This window comes from Equus asinus, chromosome 22 (assembly GCF_041296235.1).
Source record: "Equus asinus isolate D_3611 breed Donkey chromosome 22, EquAss-T2T_v2, whole genome shotgun sequence".
Classification (NCBI taxonomy): domain Eukaryota; kingdom Metazoa; phylum Chordata; class Mammalia; order Perissodactyla; family Equidae; genus Equus; species Equus asinus.
In genome coordinates this window covers 58,367,056-58,392,737 of record NC_091811.1, presented here as the reverse complement: position 1 = coordinate 58,392,737, position 25,682 = coordinate 58,367,056, and the positions used below count along the sequence as shown (strand labels likewise).

Here is a 25,682-nt window from a genome sequence, read left to right as displayed (position 1 = left end):
TCTTATGGGTTAACACATATAGCCCTTCTGGCCACAGGAAAAAAAAGTACAAATTTTTGTTGCAGAGAAGTATGACAGAATGATCCACAAAAAGACTTTCAACTATAAAAATTTTTTTTTTTAAGATTTTAATTTTTTCCTTTTTCTCCCCAAAGCCACCTGGTACGTAGTTGTATATTTTTTAGTTGTGGGTCCTTCTAGTTGTGGCATGTGGGACGCCGCCTCAGCATGGCTTGATGAGCGGTGCCATGTCCGCACCCAGGATGAGGACCGGCGAAACCCTGGGCCACCAAAGCTGAGCATGCGAACTTAACCACTTGGCCACAGGCTGGCCCTCAGCTATAAAAATATTTACACTAGAATACAATACTGTAGGGAAATGGAATGGAAATACAAGATCAAAAAGAAAAATAGGAACACTGTAAGAATGATATGAGTTATGACTACTAAAAAATAAATGCCCTGTGTATTTTTTAAAATGGATAATTTTGGGTATTAAATTGCTATGACATCTATGCTCTAGATCTCATCTGGATGTATTTAAAAATGATATGAGAGTTTCATTTACAGTGTCAATATTTATAATTTGCTGGAAATTACACTTTGCAAGAATCTAAATGTATGAAATATATGAAGAAAATCTGTACACATTAATGTAGAAACAGGCAAGAGATTTCAGTTTTTCAAGTCTTCAAAGCCACAGTTCCCAAACTGATCTCTGAGGCGCCTGGGCCACTGCAGCGAGCTCAGGGAGGAAACACAGCAGCACCTGCTGGATACTGTGTGGGCTACCAACTCTAAACAGTTCACCATTTCAACATGAGATCACCCTACAATCCTGATAACGTGTTCTTGCAAAGCTGGTTTTTCAACAGTGGCTATGACAAAAGCAAGTACCATAATTATGAAAACCAATGTATGACAGAAAATGAGGGTCTAAGTGTCCAATGTGCGTCCCCGGTTTGAGAGTTGCACATTGTGCAGCAGGTGCACATCCCATTAGTCAGTACAGTGATTTAAGAATGAAATAAAAGTATTTTCTCTTTCAATACATTTTTTCAAATAGCTACAAAATTGTTAGGATACAAACATGTTCTGTGTTGTTTAGGCCATTTCATAATTTAATAAATTGAACTAGTGAGTATTTCTTTTGTATGTATAGGCAAAAAAACTATTGAGACAGCTAAGGTGCCATGAACTGAAAAGGTTGGGAACCTCTGCTCTAAGAGAGTATGGGACTGAAAAAAGTTTGATGACCACAAGCCTAGGAACTCCCCCTTGGTTATACTTGGGATTGCCAGCAGGTGGTGCCACCAAGAAAGAGTTGGCTCGGGAAGAGGGCCCATTACTTGTTCCCAAGGGCTGAGATGCTCCAGAGTAAGGGAGTGCTCCTGGCCCGGACAAGACATTATACAACAAAAAGGGACCTTCAGATCACTTAGTCCAGTAGCTTTCAAAATTTTTAAAAACAACAGGATCTCTTTTCAAACGAAATCTTAAAATAAATAAAAGCAGAACTATTTCTTAGGCAGACTAGGGGAGGCTGAAGCCCTACAACGATGACACCTAAGCGCAGAAGAGGGCACCTGGAGAACCCAGCCCTCCAGGGGACACCTGAATAAAACCCCTCATCCAAGCCACCCTCCACTTGAGAGTGAGCCGAGGCTCCCGAAGGAAGGACTGACATCACGGGGGCAGGTAGTGGCACAGTTGGTTCTAGAATCCAAGTCTCTCGAAAGATCTGAAAAGGTAGACCAAATCTTCCTCTTCGTCCTACTGATCTTGACGCCAGAAGGATGAGGGCTGTGCCCCACCACCCACGCCTGTGAGACCTGGGCAAATCCCCTCATACCGGAGATTGTGCTTTCCTTATCTATAAAATGGAGAACTAATACTTATTTCATGGGGTTGCTATAAAGACTAAGTGAAATAACAGGATGAGAAACCACTCGGTAAACTAGAAGAAGATACGGAATTATTTTCTTCTGGTTGGGTCTGGATCAAAGGGACAAAGCTAGAGCAGCAGGAAGCAGTGGGGAAAGGATAAAGAACTGGCGGGAAATGGGTTTGTGAGTATTATGACCTATCATTAAATGAAATTTTTATTTACTGTCAAGTACTTTTGGCCAACGGTTTGGTCCTCTGGGAGAGGGGGCACAGATTTTTTGGTAACCTAAGTGACACTCTTTATTAACCTCATCATTTCCCATTCTTGGCATCTCTCACCTTGCAAAGCCAACCCCTCTGCTGGTCCCACTGGTGTCTCGAAGGATTCGAGTGGAGATAACCTGGCCAAAGGGCTTTAGCATCCCCTCCAGTTCTTGCTCATCCATTGACAGTGGGAGGTTTGATATGTATAAATTTGTGGGGTCCTGCTCCTGTTGCTATGGAAATAAAAGTGAGAAGATAAAGCTCACATCTCTTATTCCTCTCCCACCCTCAGCCCTTATCCACAAAATGACATCTTAGAACAGAGACAGTACGAAGGGTCCCACATAAACAAAGGGAACCTTAACAACTATTTTGTAACACCTAGAGTCCCACTACCATGGATTGTATATCCAGGCAAAAAAAAAAGCATATATAATATTTCTAGGACTGTCCAAGCCCCTAATACAAGTCACTGATGAAGTTTTGGCTGTCTCTTTAAGAACTAGGCAGAGCAGCACTCCCCCTCCACCCGCCAACAGCCTGTCCCAGGGCTGGATTCTCTTGGACCGCCTTGCTCCTGGCTGGATTGTTTTGAGTAATCCCCCCTCCCCCTCTTCCGGCCACAGCAGACTCCTCTGAGTAGGAATGCTGTTCACTCTCCAGTGGAGGGAGAGCAGGAAGAGGGGACAAGGGGAAAGGGAAGGCAATGTGCTGGGGGCTGCACTAAGGGCCAGATGTATAGCTCACTGGGTCACCATGGAGCCCTGAAAACTCCAGTCTCACAGGAACCCTACACTCCACTGTCAGAGGACTTTTCTCCAGAAAGAAGAGGTGGAAGAGCCCTTCCAGTGGGCAGAACGTGTAAAATGACAGTAACTTCCCATAGCTGTGTTTTTGTTTTTTTTTTTTTTGAGGAAGATTAGCCCTGAGCTAACATCTGCTGCCAATCCTCCTCTTTTTTTGCTTAGGAAGACTGGCCCTGAGCCAATATCCGTGCCCATCTTCCTCTGCTTTATATGTGGGACGCCTGCCACAGCATGGCTTAACAAGTGGTACATTGGTCCGCACCTGGGATCCAAACCAGCGAACCCCAGGCCACCGAAGTGGAATGTGAGAACCTAACCACTGCACCACTGGGCCAGCCCCTCCATAGCTGTATTTTTAAGAACTTAAGCAGTCACTCTGTCCTAGACAGTGGGTCACCAGCAACCTCAGTCCCTCTTCTGCCTTTCCCTTCAGGGTTTCCTTTTTCTTTAACCATTACAGAAGAGGGTAGCTGGCAAGCCTGCCCCATTGGCTCCACATAGCGTATTCACAACGACTTCAGAGAGGCAAAGGGGCAATCCCACCCAAGCAAAGAGGGGAGAGAAGAGCCTCTAGTTCTCTAGCAGTCCAGATGAAAACAAAGCTGGAGACAGATCTGAGAAGGAGGGACAGCCTCCTTCCTTACTGTGGCCTCCCTTTCCCCAACACCCCACACACAGGGAACAGTTTTGGGAGGTGGAGAGCATTGTTCTGAAATTCTGAGTTGCACAACTGGCTTCATCAGAGAATGTTGCAAAACTACCCCAAGCTGTCTGGTAGGGAAGTGGGGCCAGAGTGGAGATGAGGAAACAGCAGGAGGAAGGGAAGAGGCCTTTTGACCCTCTCGCCTGCTTATAACACTTGATGAGAGGAACAGAGCCGACAGAGCTACCTGCCACAGATCTGAACACCATCTTCCTCTAGCAGCCAAGAGTGCTCAGTGGGACCCTAGCTAGGACTGTGTTTGGCCAGATATAGTCAAAAAGCACTGCAGACAGGTCTTCCATCAACTGCGTGCTTCTTCAACCCTCTGGAGCCTCGGAACTGAACCTTTGGTGGTGACCACACCTCTCAGAGAAACAGACACGGGGCAGTACCCTTACCTTTGCCATCTGTGCCTGCACACCGTTGGCTTTCAGTGCTGTCACAGCCTTCTGGGCTGCTGAAGGACTGTCAAAGTCCACAAAGCCATAGCCTGGAACGGGGAAACAGCATCACTGGGAGGTAGGGGGGCATCAGGGATGTAGGAGACCCAGGCTTTTTAGGAGACAGAGGAAGCGTTATGATCCATGTAACAGAAGTGGGAGGGAGAAAGAGCAATTAAGACGTTTCAGGTAGCTATCCCTGTGCTCTTGAACCCTGGGAGATTGGGCCTGCTTTACAGCTGAGAATGCCAAGGGCAATGAGGTCCTTGTGGTGTCCTTGCCCTTCTCCCTCCCCTTAAGAAATCTGATGTTTTGGGAACTAGGCTCTTTTAACAATCCACAGTCCCCCTTCACTTCTGAAAAAACCCCCTTCTCTTTCCAAGCCACACCCTGGAAATGCTAGGCATGTAGGGAAAACAGTCTCTCCACTGCAGATAACCAGCCACCTGCCAGAAGAAGCCTCTCCCCACCCCAGCCGACAGCCCTTTCCCTCCTTCCACTCTTCCATCCCCACCTACAACTGCTCAAAACCCCAACAAAGACTCATCCTCACAAAATATATCTACCAAGTCACCCCCCGAACACACCAAAAGGTATTTACGATGCTTTGCTAGAAATAATCTCACCTACCCATATCCACCATTCAATCCAGGGAAACAACAGGTCCAAAGTAAGCCCAGGGGACTCAAAGGCACTCTGTGCCAGCTTCTAACCTTGGGTCCCCAAAAGAGCACTTTCAGCTCTAGCTATCTGGTCACCCAAAAATCTAAATATCTCAGTCTTTTAAGCCTGAAGACCTTAGAGAGACTCCTCCCTGACACTGGGTACTAGGGACTCTCGGCAGTAAAGGGCAGAGCCAAGCGATGGCCTCATTCACAGCTGCTCCACCTCCAAGGACAGGTGTTCTCTCACCTTTGCACTTGTTTGTGGTCTTGTCTAGTATGGCCTTAGTGGAGACAATCTTGCCATATCTAAGGGAGAAGAAAATGCAAAGTGATAATCTGGGGGAAGGTATTTAGAACAGCACAGAGATTGAGACAGCTGGATGAATCCATGCCCTTTCTGTACTCCCACTAAGACAACTGTCCCTACTCAAACTTTAATGAAAACACAGAAGAAATGATTTTAAAATGTCACACTCATCATATATATTTATTCCCTAAAGGTGCCTACAAGAAATAAGGTAACTGTGGGCCTTACAATACCAACACATTTCACTCTTCTTTCCCAACTAAGACTCAGATACCAGCTGGAAAGAGACAACTGTCTTTTTGGGAAAGAAGCCTGGCGATGTCCTCATAGCAGAGCGTGTAAGGGCAGAGCTCTGGCTGGAATTCTTTGAGGACTAAAAATAATCCTTGATATTACTTATCTTCCTTGGGACAAACACCATTCCTCTTATGAAAATCTATAGACATCTCTCTTTTCTGACACCCCATTCCCTACCCCTCTACTGGCCCCCTCATTGAAGCCAAATTGCTTTTGTTCAAATCCTGGTTCTGCCACTCTATAGCTATGTGTGATCTTGGACAAGTCATTTAACCTTTCCGTGCCCATCTTACCATCTGTAAAATAAAGATAGAATTGCTGGGAATATGAAATGAGTTCATGACTATAAAGCACTAACGTCTACCACATGGTAAACACGTGAAAACTCTCAACTGCTATTATTATTATTATGTTCAAAGGACCTCAACTTTAAACTGCTGCGACTGGCCCGCCCTCCTGCTTTACTGTATTCTAAGACTTGTATTTCTCATCGTCAAGATTTGGGAGTGTGTTAGGGAGGGGAGTGGGCATAAGACCAGGTGCAACAGCAGTGCTGTGAAAACTATCCAAAACTTAAGGATAAGGCAAAATGAGGACTGCATACCCTTTTGATGCCATTCTGGAACATTGTCTCAAAGGCTCATGCAAGGTATATTTCGTTATCGGGGGATGTTTCTTTGTTGATTTACTGTTTACTACAGATTAGTGCCCTGACTTTGTGAAGATACATACTAACTTGTAAATTTTCATCCAGTAGAAATGCAAATAATTTCTGTCCAACAGAAAAGATAACCCCAAAGGTTGCTGTTTTATTGTCCTGCAGGATGCGAACCAGCTTTGTGCGTAACCTAGCAATCTTATCCCAACATTCTTTCTTTGGGACCTATAAATACTCAGTCCCTCACATACTCTTTGAATGCATTTTACCATCCTGCTGGTTCTCTCATTAACGAGTAAAAGAAATCTTCGGCATGTGTTCACCTATATTTGTATGAGAGTCACCTTCTTCAACTTTTTGAAAATTATGCTTTGGCAGCAGAGTTGTGTGGATTTCCTCCAAGTGCAGCAGGCGAGCATCACAGGTCAGGGATTAGACCAGAAGTATTCCACTAGAAAGAAGTCTCTACGTCCCACTCCGGGAGGGTGAAGACATTAAGAGACAGAACAGAAATCACTAACAGAGTCAGAAGTGCAAGATTTAACTGGAAATAGTTGGCAGGGACTCAATTTGAGACCAATATCCTGAACAAGCACTTTTTCCTACCTCTCCTCTCATCCCTAAAGAACATATGATGACTGAGGCATTTGTTTCACTCCTTGGCGGCCTCTCACTGATTTTTTTCTTCTGTGACCCACCGGATTAGACAGAATAAGCCAAGCAACACCCTGGAGGCTGGGAAAAGAACATACTAAAATGGGGGTGAGGTTGGATGTGGCGATCCTAGCCTTTCGGGGCTAAAGACTTGGATTCTTTCCCAAATTTAGGTAAGGAAAGGGATGCAAGGGACCGCAGGCCAGAGGACACACATGCTGCTATCCCTATCAAGGCCCCAGGGTGGAGCCTGCTGTGGTCTGAGCAGCCTGAGACTTTGAGCTCAGAATTTCCACTGCAGCTGGCAACAGCTGGGTCGCTCCTGCTCCTTCCTCCTCGGAAGAAGGAGCCCCTCCAAGAGAACCAGGAGTTCCAGTCCCAGACGGCACGCCTCTCCTTCCTGCCCACCAGGCTTAGGATCCAGCAACGCTTACTTCCCCTACAACCCAGAGAGACAACTGGGACAAAGGCAGGAAGTCCTTCTATGCATGGGAAACACCCCTCCTAGAAAGGTTTAACTCCCAGCTCACAGCACCCACCAGTGTTCCACCCACCTGTTCTCCTCAGCCTCCGTTTCGTCATGACTCATGCAGCACCTATTCTCCTCTGGGCTCCTTAGGTCCATCCTACATGCTGACCCTGACTATTCTCATCCCTTCAGACACAGCAGAAGGTAGGGCAACTGTTGGGAAGGGCAAAATGTAAAGTCTAAAAGTATAGTGAAGTAAAACTGAGTTTCTTCTCTGTTTTGCGCAGTGAGAAGATTTTTTGTAGCACATTATAATTAGTACAAGAAACAGAGGGTGCAAAAATCAAGGAGCTAGACTGATAAATACTCTTTTCCCTTATAAATCAACCTTTCTGCCAATTCCCATTCCCCCCAAAAATTACTAGTCCTAGACTAAGTCCCCTAAACTCCATGTAAATACCTTTCTAGCAAGGGAAGTTGAAGCAAAGGAACCAGTTTTGTACACACCTAGCCTTCGAAGATCAAGTTTGTACAGCCTTGTTCTAGCCAAAATCCATGATGTGCGTGGACCAAACCACGGCCTCAGAAGAGCAAGGGCTTTGTGGGGCCCTTCCGATGCCGCCATACAACTGCATGTGGGGGAAACTGTTCTGCCTCTCCAGGACTTGAAACAGCTGGGACTTACACACACTGTTGTGGGAGTTTGCATTAGTTTAACCACTTCAGAAAATTGTTTAGTAGTATCTACAAAAGCTGAACAAATATATATCCTATGACTCAGCAACTTTACTCCTAGGTATATATACTCAACATAAATGTGTACACACATACACCAAGCCACATCCAAGTTCACAGCAGCACTCTATGTAATAGTCACAAACTGGAAACAACCCACATGTCCAACAACAGGTGAACAGGCAAATAAATTGTGGTATCTTCCTGTGATGGAATTCTAAAGAGCAATAAGAATGAACGAAGTTTTGCTGTATACATACAACAATGTGGACGAATCTCACCAACGACATTGAGCAAAAGAAGCCAGACATAAAAGTGTATGTGCTACATGACTATATTTATATGAAGTTCAAACAAGCCAATCAATTACTCAGAAGCCAAACAGAAGATACCTTTGTGGGGAAGGGGGAGACAGTAACTGAGAGGTGGGCTTCTGAAAAGTTGGTAATGTTCTATTTCTTAATGTGGTTACAACGGTGCGTTCGCCTTGTGAAAATTCACTGTTGTATGTACACTTAGGATTTGTGTACTTTTCTATATGCTTGTCATACTTCAATAAAAAATTTTAAAAGATGGTAAGTTTACACAGCCTAAGGTTCCTATTTCTATCTCATTCTACCATTCACTTTCCCAAACTCACTTTTCCTCCTTCCATTAATGTCCCCATCCCACCCCCAGACTTCTTGCTCTAATCATTCCTCCAAATATATTATTTGAAACACATATTTTTCTGCCAAATGGAATTGAGCTGGCATCTCTTTTTTCCCCCAGCATTCCTAACGGGGCTAATTCCACGGTAGTTATCTCTACCTCATGACTCGAATCTACTCTGAAGAACCCCACAGGTCTTTAGGGGGTAGATGCAGAGTGACAGCCTCTTTCTCCACCTTCTTTATCCACTAATTCGAGGGCTCCTCTGGTTCACCGGGAATATCTCTAGCAGCAGAAACTCTCTTAAGAGTATAATTCAATTGCCTAGTCCCACTTCCAGCTCTCACTGCCTTCTAATCAATATCTTTAGAGAAATTGTGCATTTCTATTCCAAGCGTAAGGATAGGAATCTTTCCACTAAGACCATCAGTTCTGGGTACATGCCGGAAACAAAGTCATATACTAAGCTTCAAAGACCAGTCCTAACCTGGCTTTCCCCAGAGAAAGACATAAAGGTTTTAGATAACAGTAACAGGCAGAATGTCTTTAAGAGGGGGTGCTGAGAAACCTTGTGATTATGGGGTAGAAGCAAAATAATATTGCATTTCAGGATAAAAGTATCTGGCAAGAAGCCAGTATCACCAAATTTGTACTGTCCCTGGAAGCCTACCCACATGCACCCCAACTTACGACTGACACAACTTGACGAGGTCCTGGTCAGTAGTGCCTGGCTGCAACCCCCGGATGTACAGGTTGGTTTTGCTCAGCTGGTCACTTCCATTGCTCCCACTGCTGCTGTTAGGGGTACTGCTGCTTGGACTCGGTGGTGCCATCTGCTGAGACAATGACACATATGGCTGTAGGGAGACATGAGGAACAGAAAGTCAGAAGGATTATATTATATAGATGCTGGAGAGTGAGGAAGACCCTGGCCTCTTGGAAAGAATGATTCCACACTTTAACAGTAATAAACTCAATAGGATAGTTAAGGAAAAAACCCTAAAGGAAAGAGTAAGAAAATATCTAACTGTTCTACCTATTTTTCAAGAATAATAAGAGGCCAAAGAAAGCTTGTTAACAGTTTCGAAAAAAGGTACTTTGTTATAGTGGAATGCTTTTATTTTCTTTTCAGGGGGTGATTCGCCCTAAGCTAACATCTGTCGTCAGTCTTCCTCCCACGGCCCCCCCCCACCCCCCACTCCACTCCCGCCAAAGCTTCAGTACAAAGTTGTGTATAGTTGTAAGTTCTTCTGGCTCTTCTGTGTGAGCTGCCACCTCAGCACGGCACTGACAGATGAGTGGTGTGGTTCTGTACTGGGGAACCGAATCCAGTTTGCTGAAGCAGAGCGTGCTGAACTTTAACCGCTGGGCCATCAGGGCTGGCTCTATAGCGGAAGGTTTTTATCATACAAATGCTGGAGAACATGATTAATGTATGCCTCTTAAGTAAACTGTGCACTGAGACAAGATTAATAAAATCTAGGTTCCATTCAAAAATAATGAAGAGGAAATAATAAAAATATATCAAATCATGAAGGTATAAGTAAGCTGAACATAGATTATTCACAAAACTGTAGAATATGGGAACTGCAAAATACCTGCAGGAGCTTGAAGATTATCGTAAACTTAGAGAAATAAAATGAAATACTAATTACCACGTCAAGTGGAAAAAACGAAATTTGTTACCATTCGGATAGGGGTTTAGTCAGAAGTTATTTGCAAGTTTTTAAAAGTTTAAATGAATGAATGATACATTATGGTAAAGAAAATCCAGGATTTGCAGTGAAACATCTCTCTTCTTTCACTACTGATACCAGGACAGGTAACCAGACTCCACTATATTTTTTAGGTACTCCTGTTAGAGACAAAACACCAGGTTGGCTGGAACAAGGATCCGTTCCTTCATGGCATGTTTTATATCCTTAAGCTCTAATCAGGCTTTCGGTGTTTACATTTATATTTGGTTCATAATATTCTACATTTGCATAATCATCTATAATATAGGATACTTTATTAAATCACACTCATATTCCAGTTCACCCTTGGCTTAAAGCACTTTATAGTATAAATCTATTTGGAATTACTTCTCTCTAAAATGCTAGTTCATCTCCAGGTTTTTTTCTCTCTTTCTCTCTTTTTGGTGGTGGCGGTGATGGATTGAAGTAGAAACAGAAGAGAAAAAGAGAAACATCAAAGTGAGGAAATCTTGCCCCAAACATTTTTTTCCTTTTTCTCCCCAAAGCCCCCCAGTACATAGTTGCATATTCTTCATTGTGGGTCCTTCTAGTTGTGGCATGTGGGACACTGCCTCAGTATGGTTTGATGAGCAGTGCCACATCCACGCCCAGGATTTGAACCAACGAAACACTGGGCTGCCTGCAGCAGAGCGGTCACGGGGCCAGCCCCACCCCCAAAGAATCTTAATGGGAAATGTGCCTCTTCTATTTTATGCCTCTGACCTTTAGCAAACTTCAAAACAAAAATCTTTGTTCCGGCTAAACTCTGTTGAAGCTGGCATCTTCTCTACCTTTATCAGTCAGTATACGCCACCACAAATGTGCACCTACTTGCACATATGCAGTTTATTCCTTAGCTCTGTACTGCAGTAATGAAGAAAAAGAAACCCAATACCACATCCTGGATGCCCAAAGACTCCTGACCTATTGTAGCTCTTAACACATCCTTTATATTTCCCATCCCTGTCCTTGCCTTTTTGCAAGCACTTACACTAGGATTTCCCATATAGAACAATCTATGTGCCGGAGGAAGATGTATTATTCCTCTGTGGTGATGGTGACAGACATATGATGTAGTCAACAAAGGCAGGCAATGCATGTGGCATGTGCGTGTTTTAAGCAACTTTTAGACAACAAGACAAAAATAGGGCAAATAAACCTCAAAGTCATATATCCAGTGCTAGAAATGGTAGTATTTACTTAAGAATGATGTTCAAATCTCTGTTGAATTACTAAATCTGCAATAATAATCAAATACTAGTGAGTCTAGGCCCCTCCATTGTCACTATTATCGTAAGTGCCCCGCCTGATCTGAAGCTCAGTCAAGAAGATGGCGACCTCTGTTCTCATCAGGCTTGTCCCTGAGTTCAGAATGAGATCACTGCTGGAGATCATTCAATAAGACAGCCTTTCCTCCTCTCTAAGGAATTGCTATTATTGATCCTTAGCTGAGAAAGCCAAGCTTCTTCTCCCGACCATGAGATTGTAGGCCCAGGGATGACACGGATGATGATGATGCCAACTATAACAATGACAGCACAAGCCACTCTAGTGGCATCACCCCACGTGCCACACAGCAGGTGAGCCCACTCGCCTCGGTCAGAATCCATCAGCCTCCTTTCCCAAGGTGAGAGGATGTTTCTAAGAGAAAGCATCAATGCGGCCAGGACTGTCCAAACAAGAACGCAAGGGTTTTTGAAGAAAAAAATAAATTAAAAAGAAGCTATTGGTTTGTTACCATAGTTATAACCTTGGTTTTAATACTAAGATCTTGCTATAATCTAAAAATATGACTTAGTCAATAATAAACTTGCTGCAAGGCCAGAAAAATTCCTAGAAAACAAGATATGGTTCAGAAAAATAAACATTTATCTCTTGCTATTCTCAAGCAGCTTCTGAAATTGCTACATAGGTTTGCATCCAAACAGAAATGGTAGAAAAATAACCACTTTGAGGGGCCGGTCTGGTGGCGCAGGGGTTAAGTGTACACGTTCCGCTTCAGCGGCTTGCGGTTCGCCAGTTCGGATCCCGGGTGCGGACATGGCACTGCTTGGCAAGCCATGCTGTGGTAGGCGTCCCACATATAAAGTGGAGGCAGATGGGCATGGATGTTAGCTCAGGGCCAATCTTCCTCAGCAAAAAGAGGAGGATTGGCAGCAGATGTTAGCTCAGGGCTAATCTTCCTCAAAAAAAAAAAAAAAAGAAAAATATTCACTTTGAGGGGTAAGAGAATTCAAGAAAAAAAAAAGTTGAGAAAGCCCCTAAGTAAAGCTTATCTGGCTTCCCAAAAGAAATTATTTGAAGAGACAAAATAACTAATGCAAAATAATAATCCACGTTTACCTATGTGTGTAAGAGAGAAAAGGACAGTATGTAAGAAGGGCCAGAGGACTGAGCTGTTCCTACACGGGAGGGCAGGATAGGGCAGCATTGTCTCCCTTGACTCCTACTGGTCTGAAATGGTTCTCTGTCAGAGCCTAAGCCAGAAAGCGAAGAGCAAGATATTTCCCTCAATCCTGCTACACTGTGGTAGATTTCATAAACCAAAGCACTCTAAATCTTAAACCTAATTTGCTATTTTGCTGTGTCCTAAAAAATGTCGTTTTCATGTGAGGATCAAATTCAGGGTTATTTAAGATGCCAAAATGACTGAATTGTCAATACTCCAGGGCCTCCTAAGGAAGGGACAGAAGTGTTCTACAGCGTCCATTAGTTAGCTTCATCCTTTTCAACAGCATTTAGTTGGGGGGCATGTAGTTTTGTTTGGCTCCTAGAAGAAAAGGAAGAATGGTAGAATTTCACTTATAACTTGGTTTATATTCACGTAGGTGGAACTCCTGAAGTTGTCTGGATCAGTGGCCATTTAGAAGAGGACTCAGAATTGTACTATACCTCTTATGATTACAAGATTTGGACTCTTTAAAACAAGGGCCCTCATGTTTGGCCTAGAATCTTAGATGCCCGGGATGGTATTAAATTTGCCTTTAGAAATAAAGGATGGTAGCATGTTATCATGTAGCAAAGGACATGTAAAGTAATCCAGTAGAATAGCATAGGTATGAGTCTTCGTATGAAGGAGATTTAATTCTGGAAGTGATTGGGAAACATTAATGGGTTTATAAACAGAGAAATGACAGGATCGCACATATATGAGAAAGCCAACACCAGCTGCTTTATGAAGGCTGGGTGGGAGGGGTAGGAGGACAGAGGTGATGAGATTAGTTAGCAGGTACTAGATGTGAAGGGAGGTTAGGAAAAAGTACAGAAATTAAAGTCAGTCTTGCAGAATTTGAAGGTATCTGCTTGATGGATGGATGATGAATGCTTTTAGAATAAATAATTTACTCATTTAGTAAACATCTGAGTACCTTAAAAATAACGGGACTATGCAGGGAAGACATGAAGAGCCTGGCAGTGTGATCAAGAGCCTTGAAGTGCGATTTCTTAACTAAAAGCTAATGCAGCTCCTTAGAGACGTAGACTTGTAAAGGAGATACTAACATTTTTAGAAAGTTGCAGTATTTCACTAATTCTTTGGGAAATGGAGGAATTTCAGCTGTGAACCCTGGACGGGGGAAGCAGTCTCAGGGCTAGGACTTTTTGGCTTTGGATCTGCCAGTGAAATCCAGATGCCTGTGGGTAACTGGTTACCAAGACAGAATAGGAAACACTGATTGAATTACAAAGATGAACTGAATTGCTTGAATGCAAATGCTAGGGAACAGCAGATTCAAGATGGCTGGAGACTAGAATCTATCACTAAAAGGTGTTTGAGGACACCAGCACGGGGAGGACTTTGCTGTTTACCAGAAGGGCCATGTCCCTGGCAGAGTGAACAGCCACATATAAAAGCTAAGGGAAGGGAAGGAAAGGTGGGATAAATGAATTAACGGATATAAAGTATTTACCATGGTGTTTGGCATTTGGCAGGTACAAAATGTCAGTTATGGTTATTCTTTTAAAACTAGGAGTGTTGGGCCGGCCCCGTGGCCAAGTGGTTAAGTTCCGGCGCTCTGCTTTGGGGGCTGGGGCTTCGCCAGTTTGGATCCTGGGCGCGGAGATGACACTGCTCATCAGGCCACACTGAGGCAGCGTCCCACATGCCACAACTAGAAGGACCCACAACTAAAATATACAACTGTGTACTGGGGGGGTTGGGGGATAAAAAAAGAAAAAAAGATTGGCAACGGTTGTTAGCTCAGGTGCCAATCTTTAAAATTAGGAGTCTTTTTAAAAATGGAGTTCTTTTAATTAGAGTAAAGGGCAAAATTCTCCTTCCTCTGCAGAATATAGATAACTCACCCATACTGAGCTGGTATTTGTCTGCAGAGGCCTGATGTTTCCCTGAGCAGTTCTTAAGGGTCCAGGAGAGCTTGGGAGAGATGCTTCTGTGAAAAGCCCATGAAGAGATTCGAGGCTGGGAGGCAGGCAGCAAAGCACCCGGACACCTACCTACTCAGTGAGCTGGCCCTGACCACTTCAGCACTGCCTCTCTCTGACCTCCTCAGGAAGTTACTTTTGTCTCGATTATAAAACAGTTCCTTCTGTTTTGCTCTTCTTTTGTTGACTAGGATAGAGACCTTCAAGATAAAATATTAAACAGATTTTAATCCCTTAAAGATTTGTGGGGAGGTGTTTAAATGATGGGCTGATAATTATGCTGTAAGATATCCCATAAGAATCTCTGGGGATAATAATTTGGGGGGGGGGAGTAGGATGGGGATACAGAAATACATAACTCCTTCATCTTCACCCGAAAAAAGAAAAATCAAACTCCTCTCTTCCTGTAGCAGGAACTTGGTATTTTCTGTCCTGCTGAGTTACAGGAAACTGGGAGACAAGACAGTGTTCTTCCTTTTGCTCTCTTTCAAGAGATCATACAGGGAGGGGTGATACAGTGCCTACTTCCCAATCACCAAGTTTTCATCAGATCTTTAAGAGAATGATCCAGTCAGAGGAGCTACTTGTTAATTAAAATCCAATGTAAGTAAAACACTTCATTATTATGAAAACTAGCTTCTCTGATCAAGTATTCATTTTGCATGGTTTAATAAAATTCACAAATCCTGTATCCATTCATTTGCCATCAAAGCCAGCCCCATCCTGGGCCCTTAACTTTATTACCACCAGAGCAGGAGAAAACCCCATCCCACATCTAGTCCCTGGCTAAGTTCCTGGTGCATAGTACAGGCATGGATATTTGCTAAAAGCAGTAAACAAAAAACCTGGAGATTTGCTAATTTTGCATCAGCTTAATAAACCCCTAAAAAAGTTTCACAGATATCCAATCTAGTGGCCTGACATCAAAATTCCTATTGCAACCTGGATATGGATGATGCATAAGACATGTTCCTGGAGCCAGTGGTCTCTAGGACATATAATGTATCTGAAAATTTTTGTCTAAAATACATTATTTCCTGGGTTCTGTCATAATATCTCCTAATAAGAGAAAGTCCACTTTCCCTAAGAAGTAACAGATCGCCTAATAATCACTCACGAGACTCTGCACTATTTGAGTCATTGAATAAATATCTGAATACCAACTATGTGCAAGCCCTGCTTGATGCAGTGGGGACTCAGAGACGAAGAAAAGGAAGAGTGAACGATTTCATAGTTCAACTATTTCACTCTTCACGTGAATTTAAACACACAGCCACAAGGAGCCATTAAGGAATTCACAAACCAGAGCTTACAATCTAGATGCCCAGCGGCATGAAATACGTGTGCTAACGGGATCCAGGCAAAATGGCATACGAGCATGAAAAAAGAAACAATTCCTGGAAAGAGTTTCTCAAGAAGATGTTGGAGTTGTACCCTGAAGAAAGAATAGGATATTAAACTTTGAATGGGGAGGCACAGAGAAATGCAAATCAAAATCATAATGAGATACCACTTCACACCCACAAGGATGGCTATAACAAAGAAACTATGGCTTTAATCAAAAGTAACTTTCATGGGGTCCGGCCTGGTGATGTAGTGGTTAGGTTCACACACTCCACTTCGGCAGCCCAGGGTTTGCGGGTTCGGCTCCTGGGTGTAGACCTGCACACTGCTCATCAAGCCATGCTGTGGCAGGCGTCCCACACATGAAATGGAGGAAGATGGGCACAGATGTTAGCTCAGCGACAATCTTCCTCAGCAAAAAGGGGAGGATTGGCAGTGGATGTTAACTCAGGGCTAATCTTCCTCAAAAAAAAAAGAAGTAACTTTGATGGCTATAATCAAAAATAACAAGTGCTGCTGAGGATGTGAAGAAATTGGAACCCTTGCACACTGCTGATGGGAATGTAACATGATGCAGCCACTTTGGAAAACAGTTTGGCAGTTCCCCAAAAGGTTAAAAACAGAGTTATCACATGACCCAGCAATTCCACTCCTCAGTATATACCCAAGAGAACTGAAAACATATGTCCACACAAAAGCTGTACAAGAATTCCACAGCAGCATTATTTATAATAGCCAAAAGTAGAAACAACACAAATGTCTATTGACTGATGAATGTAAAAATAAAATGTAGTATATCCATATGTGAGACTGTCATTCAGCCATAAGAAGGAATGGAGTACACATGCTACAACATGGATGATCCGTGAAAACATGCTAAGTGAAAGAAGCCAGTCACAAAGGACCACATGTTGTATGATTTATATGAAATGTCTTTGTATGTATGACATACAAGACATTTTGTATGTATGACATACAAAGACATTTATATGAAATGTCTTTGTATGATTTATATGAAATGCCCTTTATATGAAATGTCTAGAATAGGTAAGTCTTTAAAGACAGAAAGTAGATTAGTAATTACCTATAGCTGGTAGAAGAGGGTATTGAGAGAATTTGGGGGGGTCACAGCTAAGTAGGTGAGGTTTTTTGGGGAGTAATGAAAATGCCCTAAAATTATGATAATGGATGCACAACTCTGTGAACATACTAAAAGCTACTGAATTGTACACTTTAAATGGGTGAATTGTACGGTATGTGAATTATATCTCAATAAAGTTATTATAAAAATTTGATGGGGATGGGTGGAGAGAAGAGGACATTCCAACCATTAAAAACATCTTGAGATGTCAGGCTACCACAGGTAAGCATGAACTAGGATAGGATTCAGCCTAGGTTGGCATCATCCTACTTCACTTACAGGTAGAAAAGTCACAAGATTAATATATTTTATTGAAATTCAAGTGGTAATATGAATTAGACATTAAATCATATCAGAGCAAGAAAGGGATATTTCCTGCAAGCCTCCTTCTGGAAAAAAATAGTAACAACATTAAAAGCAAAACGAAAAAAGAAAGGCATCTCTGGAACATAAAGAGCCAGAGCCAGAGAACACACCCCATGCATGTGCCCACCATATCTGGTTTTAAAAGGTGACTCTCAGCACTTTCCACAATTTCCTCTTAGCTCAAGTAAACCTGACACCATCACCAGCTCCTCTTCTCCTCCCCTCTTCTCTTTCATCATGGCTCTTACCACTACAACAAGCAATCTGTTTCCCCACATCCCTTGAACACCAAGGTGGTAACAGTAAGATGCACCAACCACACAGCCTCCAGGGAGTTAGTTACATTCATACCAGGTGGTACTCAAATTGGATCTCAAGCATAAAAGTGACATTTTAAAACTCTAAGCCTAAATAACTGTAGAATCCTCAGTTAAGCACACAGCCACAACATACTGCCCAGGAACTCACTGCCCTTCCAGATCCACTTGCCACTCTTGTCCACCTTGCTTTGTGCCCCAGGAAGCTGACCACATAGAGTGTATGAACAGGCTCCCCTGCCCTCTGGCTTCCAGTTGTGTTTGGCTAACCAAATGTACACTAGTAGGAGATCAAAGGGCAGGGGGAGAATGAGATCACGGGACTCATTTTCCTCGCTCCTTCTGCTGCCAGAACACCATGATTTGGCTGCATACCTCCACTCTAGCCCCCAGTTCTCAGCATATAGCTACCCTTAGATATTAGTGGTCTCTCTCAGTCCTTTGCCCTTCTAGATTTAGAGGTAATGTAGGCTCCATAATTGCCGGTCATATGGTCTCTGCCCTTCTCTCTCACTGGTTTCCCTAAATCCCTTTGTAAATAGTCCCTTTATAACGTTTCTCAAATTATTCAGTTCAGGTGTGCCATTTATTTCTTTTTAGGGCCCCGAATGATGAACCAACCATTCTACCTTAAAGACTCAGGTAGAAGACGATTTGTGCCAGAAGCTCTCGAGAAACTTTCTTCAAGATTTAATACAGAACTTCTTCACTGTGCAAAAACTCTCAAGGCACAGTTTAAAGCAGAATTCTGTTCTATTTGTCTAATACCTCAACAGTCTCTTAAGTCCTATCACATTTATGATTTCATTTGATCGTCCCGACGGCTCTGTGGAGCAGGGGATGTGTGGTTTCCCTTTTAAAACTTGGAAACTGAGGCTCAGTCTTATTTTAACATTCCCTGGTATACCCACGTTGCTTTTTGTTAAGCAGAAGCAAGTAACAAAAACCCTAAATAAGGACAGTCTCTAAACCAGTGCAAACAGCTGAGTAAACACGTAAAGCAGCCCTTTACATGACCCTACATCCTTTGTTTCTCTCCCTTCTGGAAAGGGAACAGTTCTAAGTTCTCTGGCAACAGGTAATATCTAGTCAGAGTAGAACATTTAAGGAAGAAAGGCATTTGAACTATGAATCAAATAAGCTAGAAGAGAATCTCTTACATAAGACTGGTGCTTACGCAGACCGACTTGAGCAAGAGCCCTCAACAGAAGTATATGGCCCTTTCAGGCACAGTGTTTTTGGGCAGCACAAGCCCATGCCTGCAACCCAAGGAATAACCCCCATGCCACCACTTCGTGGGTGCATGTCAGTGTGGCAATACCTCATACGTAACAGGAAACAGATGGCAAAAAGTCCAATAACTTCTCAGGACACAAAAAGGATCTTCGAAGGTTAAGCAGCTGAAGTTTGAACACGACAGCCAAATGCTTGGGGAAAATATGGGTGGGACACAACTGAGCCCCCACCGAGGGCTACTCTGCATTACCAAACCCCTCTGCTATCTGGCTTGGCTGGTGGATCATCTGTGTTCAGGAGGATATTTGGCCGGGGAAGGAGTTGCAAAGTGAAAAAGAATTGCAGCATCATTAGAGCTTAGAGTGAAATATATTTGCCTTTCTTCCACAATATAGTTGCTTCAGATAGGGAAAAGATAGAGAAAAAGATAACACCTGCCTATAATTTACTTTACCCTATCTTGTCAACTTACCCTATTTTCATCATTTGACACAATTTCACTTTGGTCAGAAATCCAGAGATCACAAAGCCACAAGAAGCCAGGAAACACCAGCACTCCTCTTCCTCACCCTCACACCACCCATTCAAAGAATAATCAGATTCGTAGAAGAGGGATCTGGTATTATGAAGGCCCAACAAGTCTCAAAGTCATGAAAAGCTTCTGCTCCTCTGGTCATTATAGAAATATTTTTGATTCAACAAACAATAAACACCGCAACACTACACACTTGAAGGAAGTGGCCTAACCCAAGGATATGAAAGGTATGTGTACCTAGTCTATCTCCAGATCAAAACAAAACATATATATGCAACCATCCAGCAATACATCAGCTCTATAAAGTTCAATCCTTGTTCTAGCCTGCTTTTTACAAGTCACAAAGAACTTTAGATACAAAATTTTTAAAAGTCTGATATAATATGCATAGAAATATCTTTAGAATAATACACAAGAGTGGCCTGCCTGGGGTATAAAATCAATTTGCATAAATCAGTAGCATTTCTATACTCCAGTAATGAACCAACAGAAAAAGAACTCAAGAATACAATACCATTCACAATCGCAACAAAAAGAATAAAATACCTTGGGGTAAATTTAACTAAGGAAGTGAAGGACCTATATAATGAAAATTACAAGGCCTTTCTGAGAGAATTGGATGACGACATAAGGAGATGGAAAGACATTCCATGTACATGGATTGGAAGAATAAACATAGTTAAAATGTCCATTCTACCTAAAGCAATCTACAGATTCAACGCCATCCCAATCAGAATCCCAATGACATTCTTTACAGAATTAGAACAAAGAATCCTAAAATTCATATGGGGCAACAAAAGACCCCGAATTTCTAAAGCAATCCTGAGAAAAAAGAACAAAACGGGAGGCATCACAATCCCTGACTTCAAAACATACTACAAAGCTACAGTAATCAAAACAGCATGGTACTGGTACAAAAACAGGTGCACAGATCAATGGAACAGAATTGAAAGCCCAGAAATAAAACCACACATCTATGGACAGCTTATCTTTGACAAAGGAGCTGAGGGCATACAATGGAGAAGAGAAAGTCTTTTCAACAAATGGTGCTGGGAAAACTGGAAAGCCACATGTAAAAGAAAGAAAATTGACCATTCTTTTTCACCATTCACCAAAATAAACTCAAAATGGATCAAAGACCTAAAGGTGAGACCTGAAACCATAAGGCTTCTGGAAGAAAACGTAGGCAGTACACTCTTTGACATCAGTATTAAAAGGATCTTTTCGGACACCATGCCTTCTCAGAGAAGGGAAACAATAGAAAGAATAAACAAATGGGACTTCATCAGATTAAAGAGCTTCTTCAAGGCAAATGAAAACAGGATTGAAACAAAAAAACAACCCACTAACTGGGAAAAAATATTTGCAAGTCATATATCTGACAAAGGCTTAATATCCTTAATATATAAAGAACTCTCGCAACTCAACCACAAAACATCAAACAACCCAATCAAAAAATGGGCTGGAGACATGAACAGACATTTCTCCAAAGAAGATATACGGATGGCCAATAGGCACATGAAAAGATGCTCATCATCGCTGATCATCAGGGAAATGCAAATCAAAACTACACTAAGATATCACCTTACACCCATTAGAATGATAAAAATATCTAAAACTAATAGCAACAAATGTTGGAGAGGTTGCGGAGAAAAAGGAACCCTCATACACTGCTGGTGGGAATGCAAACTGGTGCAGCCACTATGGAAAACAGTATGGAGATTCCTCAAAAAACTAAAAATAGAACTACCATACGATCCAGCCATCCCACTACTGGGTATTTATCCAAAGAGCCCGAAGTCAGCAATCCCAAAAGTCCTGTGCACCCCAATGTTTATTGCAGCACTGTTTACAATAGCCAAGACGTGGAAGCAACCTAAGTGTCCAGCAACAGACGAATGGATAAAGAAGATGTGGTACATATATACAATGGAATACTACTCAGCTGCAAAACAGAACAAAATCATTCCATTTGCAATAACATGGATGGACCTTGAGAGAATTATGTTAAGTGAAATAAGCCAGCGAGAGAAAGATAATCTGTGTATGACTCCACTCATATGAGGAATTTAAAACCATGGACCAAGAACAGTTTAGTGGATACCAGGGGAAAGGTGGGGTGGGGGGTGGGCACAAAGGGTGAAGTGGTGCACCTACAACATGACTGACAAACATTAATGTACAATTGAAATTTCACAAGATTGTAACCTATCAATAACTCAATAAAAAAAATAATAATTTAAAAAAAAAAAAAAAGAGTGGCCTGCCTGGTGGCACAGTGGGTAAGTGCACACGCTCAGCTTCGGCAGCCTGGGGATTGCCAGTTCAGATCCCGGGTACAGACATGGCACTGTTTGGCAAGCCATGCTGTGGCAGACGTCCCACATAGAAAGTAGAGGAAGATGGGCATAGATGTTAGCTCAGAGCCAGTCTTCCTCAGCAAAAAGAGGAGGATTGGCAGCAGATGTTAGCTAAGGGCTAATCTTCCTCAAAAAAATAAATAAATAAATAAATAAAAATACACAAGCAACAGTTACTAACGATGGCCACTAGAAAGGAGAACTAGGTAGATAAAGCATAGGGTGAAACACAGACTTTTCCTTTATTTGTTTAATTTATATTTGTTTGAACCTTTTATATTTTAGCCCAAGTCCATATATCTATTATCTATTTAAAAACAAAGAAAAAGTCTTTTAAAAATCTAACATACTATTTTTTTTTTAACTAGGAAAGAATATTAAAAGACTTGAGTCTACACAGCCCAACTCCTGGACCTGTGCCCTTCTAATTCCTAACATACCTTGAATCTGAAAAAAGACAGTGATCTGAACAGAACTAGTCCTTGGGAAAGTGTTAACCTAGTTTATCACACTCACGATTTTAAACTACAATTGGGAATGGGGCAGAGGCTGGAGGTAAGGAGTGGAGGTGAGGACTGCTGCCAAAGTGGGAACTAAAGACCAAAAGCCAACAGTAAACAAAGGGGTAAGGTCTTCAAAAGAGGAGGAGCAAGTTCTATCCAGTTCCTGGATAGTGATGGGGAAGATTATGTAAGAATTTCCACAAGACCTAGTATCCACAGTGAAATAAAGACCTACCATTTACATAACAGCCACAATATACTAGATCTATAAAGAATACAGAAAAAAGGGAAATCCTTATTCTCTTAGGCTGATATATTAAAACAAAATAGCTGTTTTTCTTTTTCCTTATTACAAAATACTTTTGACAGAACTTATAGAGCAGAATCTCAGGTTCCTACTCATCGTATAAAGGTACTCTTTGGAGGTGAAACTGGAAGAAAATTTGGAATGGGACTAAGAGATGGACAGTTTAGAGGCAGCCCTCTACGACTCCCCACTTGTCTCCTCTCTAGTCTCCCTCCCCTCTCTTACTCCTTTCCTTTCTTCCTCCACTTTTCCCCTTCTTCTCTATCTTTGCCTAGGCTTACTCCTGACAACTGCATTCAGTGGTATCCATAAGCAATAACTAGCCTGGTTGTAGTATTAAAGTTGCTCATATCCTACCTATTAAAAAAAAAAAAAGACAGTCCTGGTTCAGAGGACGGGAAGCAAAGTTTAATAACAATAATTTTTTTACTTTTTATTATGGAAAACATATACAGAAGTAAACAGAAGAGTATAATGAATCCCCACATACTTATCACGTAGCTCCAACAATTATTCATGGACAAACTTGCTTTCTCTGTAGCTCCACTTACTTCTCTATCTCCGGTATTATTTCAAAGAAAATACCAAATATGCTATTTCATTCCAAAATATTTCAACGTGTAACTCTGAAAAAATTCTTTTTAAAATACATAAACCACACTATCACTATATCACCTAAAAACTTAATAACTCCTTAATTTCATAAAATAGTTGCCGTTAAAATTTCCAATTGTTTCATACACGTCAATTGTTTTGTCTTGTTTTATCTTACAGTTTGTTTGAAATAGGATCCAAATAAGGTCCACATTGTGACTGGTGGCTATGTCTGTCAGCTCTTCTAATCAACAGGTTCCCTATCCATCCTTTTTTCCTTGCAATTTATTTGTTGAAGAAATTGGATTGGTCGACTTATAGCAGATAAATATTAACCCATTCAAAAACCTTTTATTAAGTCATCAGTATTTGGAGAATAGAAAAAGGAATCTATAACTGAACAATTATTTACTGTATCTTACGTGCAGTACATGGAGATGCTATGAAGAAATGGAAAATGAGAGAAAAGGTTAGCCTCTAAAAGGCATAAAATGTAATACAAACACAGGACGATGACATAAAAACATAACAATAAAAATCAAAAGAAAACCTCATAGCAACAATGTAAAAGTGGCCCTGGCCCAGCCTTTCAAAGTGACTGCTGACGTTAATCTCAAAAACCCAAAAAACTGGGAAGTCAATACAAGGAAGCTGCAACTGACCTATTATTTTATTATCTTTTCTCAGGCAAAAGCGAGGAGAATAACATTTGCTGGCTATCGACCATATTCTAGTCCCTGGAGGATTTTGTTATCTAATACAATCTTTACAAAGAAGACAATGAGATAAGTATCATTTCCATTTTGACTTATATCACTGAGGAAACTGAGCTTCAGAGGAGTTCACTGCTTTTCCAAATTTACATAATTAATAAGCAGCAGAGTCTTATTTTTGACTCAGGATCATCTGGCTCCCAAGTCCACATCGTTTCCATTGCTGTTTCTCTAAACACAGGAACAGCAATGGCTTTCACAAACTATAGGCAAGGTCAACAATTAGCCCCAGTTATTAAAAAAGAAAAAAACATCAATTTTTTTTCTTAAAGATTGGCACCTGAGCTAACAACTGTTGCCAATCTTCCTTTTTTTTTCTGGTTTTTCTCCCCAAATCCCCTCAATACATAGTTGTATATTTCAGTTGTGCGTCCCGCTAATTGTGACATGTGGGATACCGCCTCAATGTGGCCTGAGGAGCAGTACCATGTCCCCGCCCAGGATCCGAACCAGCGGAAACCCCGGGCCACCGCAGCGGAGTACATGAACTTAACCACTTGGCCACGGGCCCAGCCCCCAAAAATCAATTTTTAAGATGTGTTCAAATCAACAATCTAAAATGACACCAAAAAAAAACAGGTAAAGAGATTTAACTTATTTTACCTCAATCATCAAAAAATCTACTAGATTTAAGCATTGGTCTGATAGGTGAAAAATGGACCAAATCAAGAGACTCTTACTATCATCTTTTAGGGGAAAATACTATTCCCCACTCCACGCCTCCTTCCACGCAGAGGGACAGGCATTCACGGGCCACCGCTGCTGCGACGGGCAACTTTGGAAGCAGCACCACAGCTCTTCCCTCTGGCTCCAGGACTCAGCTAGACTCCACAGTGGTTAGGTTCTATAGGGGTTAGCCCCCACATGGGGAAGCCTATCGCTTTCTGTGTGGTTTTGTTTTGATCACTGCTTGTAGCTCGGTGGATAAATTTGTCTAATTCTGGGGCAGTACTAGAAAGTCCACTTGCCCACAGATATAAGCTACCTTCTTGAATATTAGTTTCATCAGTAATAAAGGTGTTGTTTTTATTTCCATCTGACAAACTCTTTTCTTATTTCTCAGCTGGAGGGGAGGAAGAGAAGTGCTTCAAACTGAAACCCTCAAATCATTTAACAGTCTCTAAGGGCTAGGCAAGTATTATCTTTGGTAACTGAAATGGGAGGGAGGTGAGGGGTGAAATGTTAGTGTGCCAGCCCTACCAGTTTGCAAAGCCTATAACTGTAAAATAACGATTTAATAATAATTCAATTTGGTTTAACAAGGAAAATCATTTTCATTCCTAATGTAAGGTCTTTATTTTACAAATGAGGAAAAATCAGATAGATAAGCACTCAATTATTCACTATTCATTTGGCAATTGAGTAGGAAATGAATCAATGTTCACTAAATGTTTTTTCAAAAGTATCTTTCCTCACTACAGATTGCATTAACTAGCAGAAAGTGGTTAAAACACAGGCTCACAATCAGAGACTTAGGTTTAATTCTCGCATTGACATGTACTAGCTGTGTGAATTTGGGTAATCTGCTTAACCTCACCTGTAAAATGGAGGCAA

General features: G+C 41.9%; 1 protein-coding gene across 24 annotated transcripts in view; it reads right to left on the bottom strand.

Annotated features, from left to right (window-relative positions):
* RBMS2 (RNA binding motif single stranded interacting protein 2) overlaps positions 1–25,682 on the bottom strand; it is an 80,647-nt gene that overhangs the window by 11,967 nt on the left and 42,998 nt on the right. For 12 of the 24 annotated variants that reach the window (XM_070494455.1, XM_070494454.1, XM_070494463.1 and 9 more), the window contains 4 exons: positions 9,227–9,393; positions 5,013–5,071; positions 4,059–4,150; positions 2,227–2,384 (listed from right to left, as the gene is read on the bottom strand). In XM_070494455.1, coding sequence (XP_070350556.1) covers positions 2,227–2,384; positions 4,059–4,150; positions 5,013–5,071; positions 9,227–9,393 — 476 coding nt within the window. Of the gene's footprint in view, positions 1–2,226; positions 2,385–4,058; positions 4,151–5,012; positions 5,072–9,226; positions 9,394–14,574; positions 14,853–25,682 lie in introns of all 24 variants that reach the window. The other 12 variants (XM_070494466.1, XM_070494460.1, XM_070494470.1 and 9 more) reach the window with 4 other exon arrangements.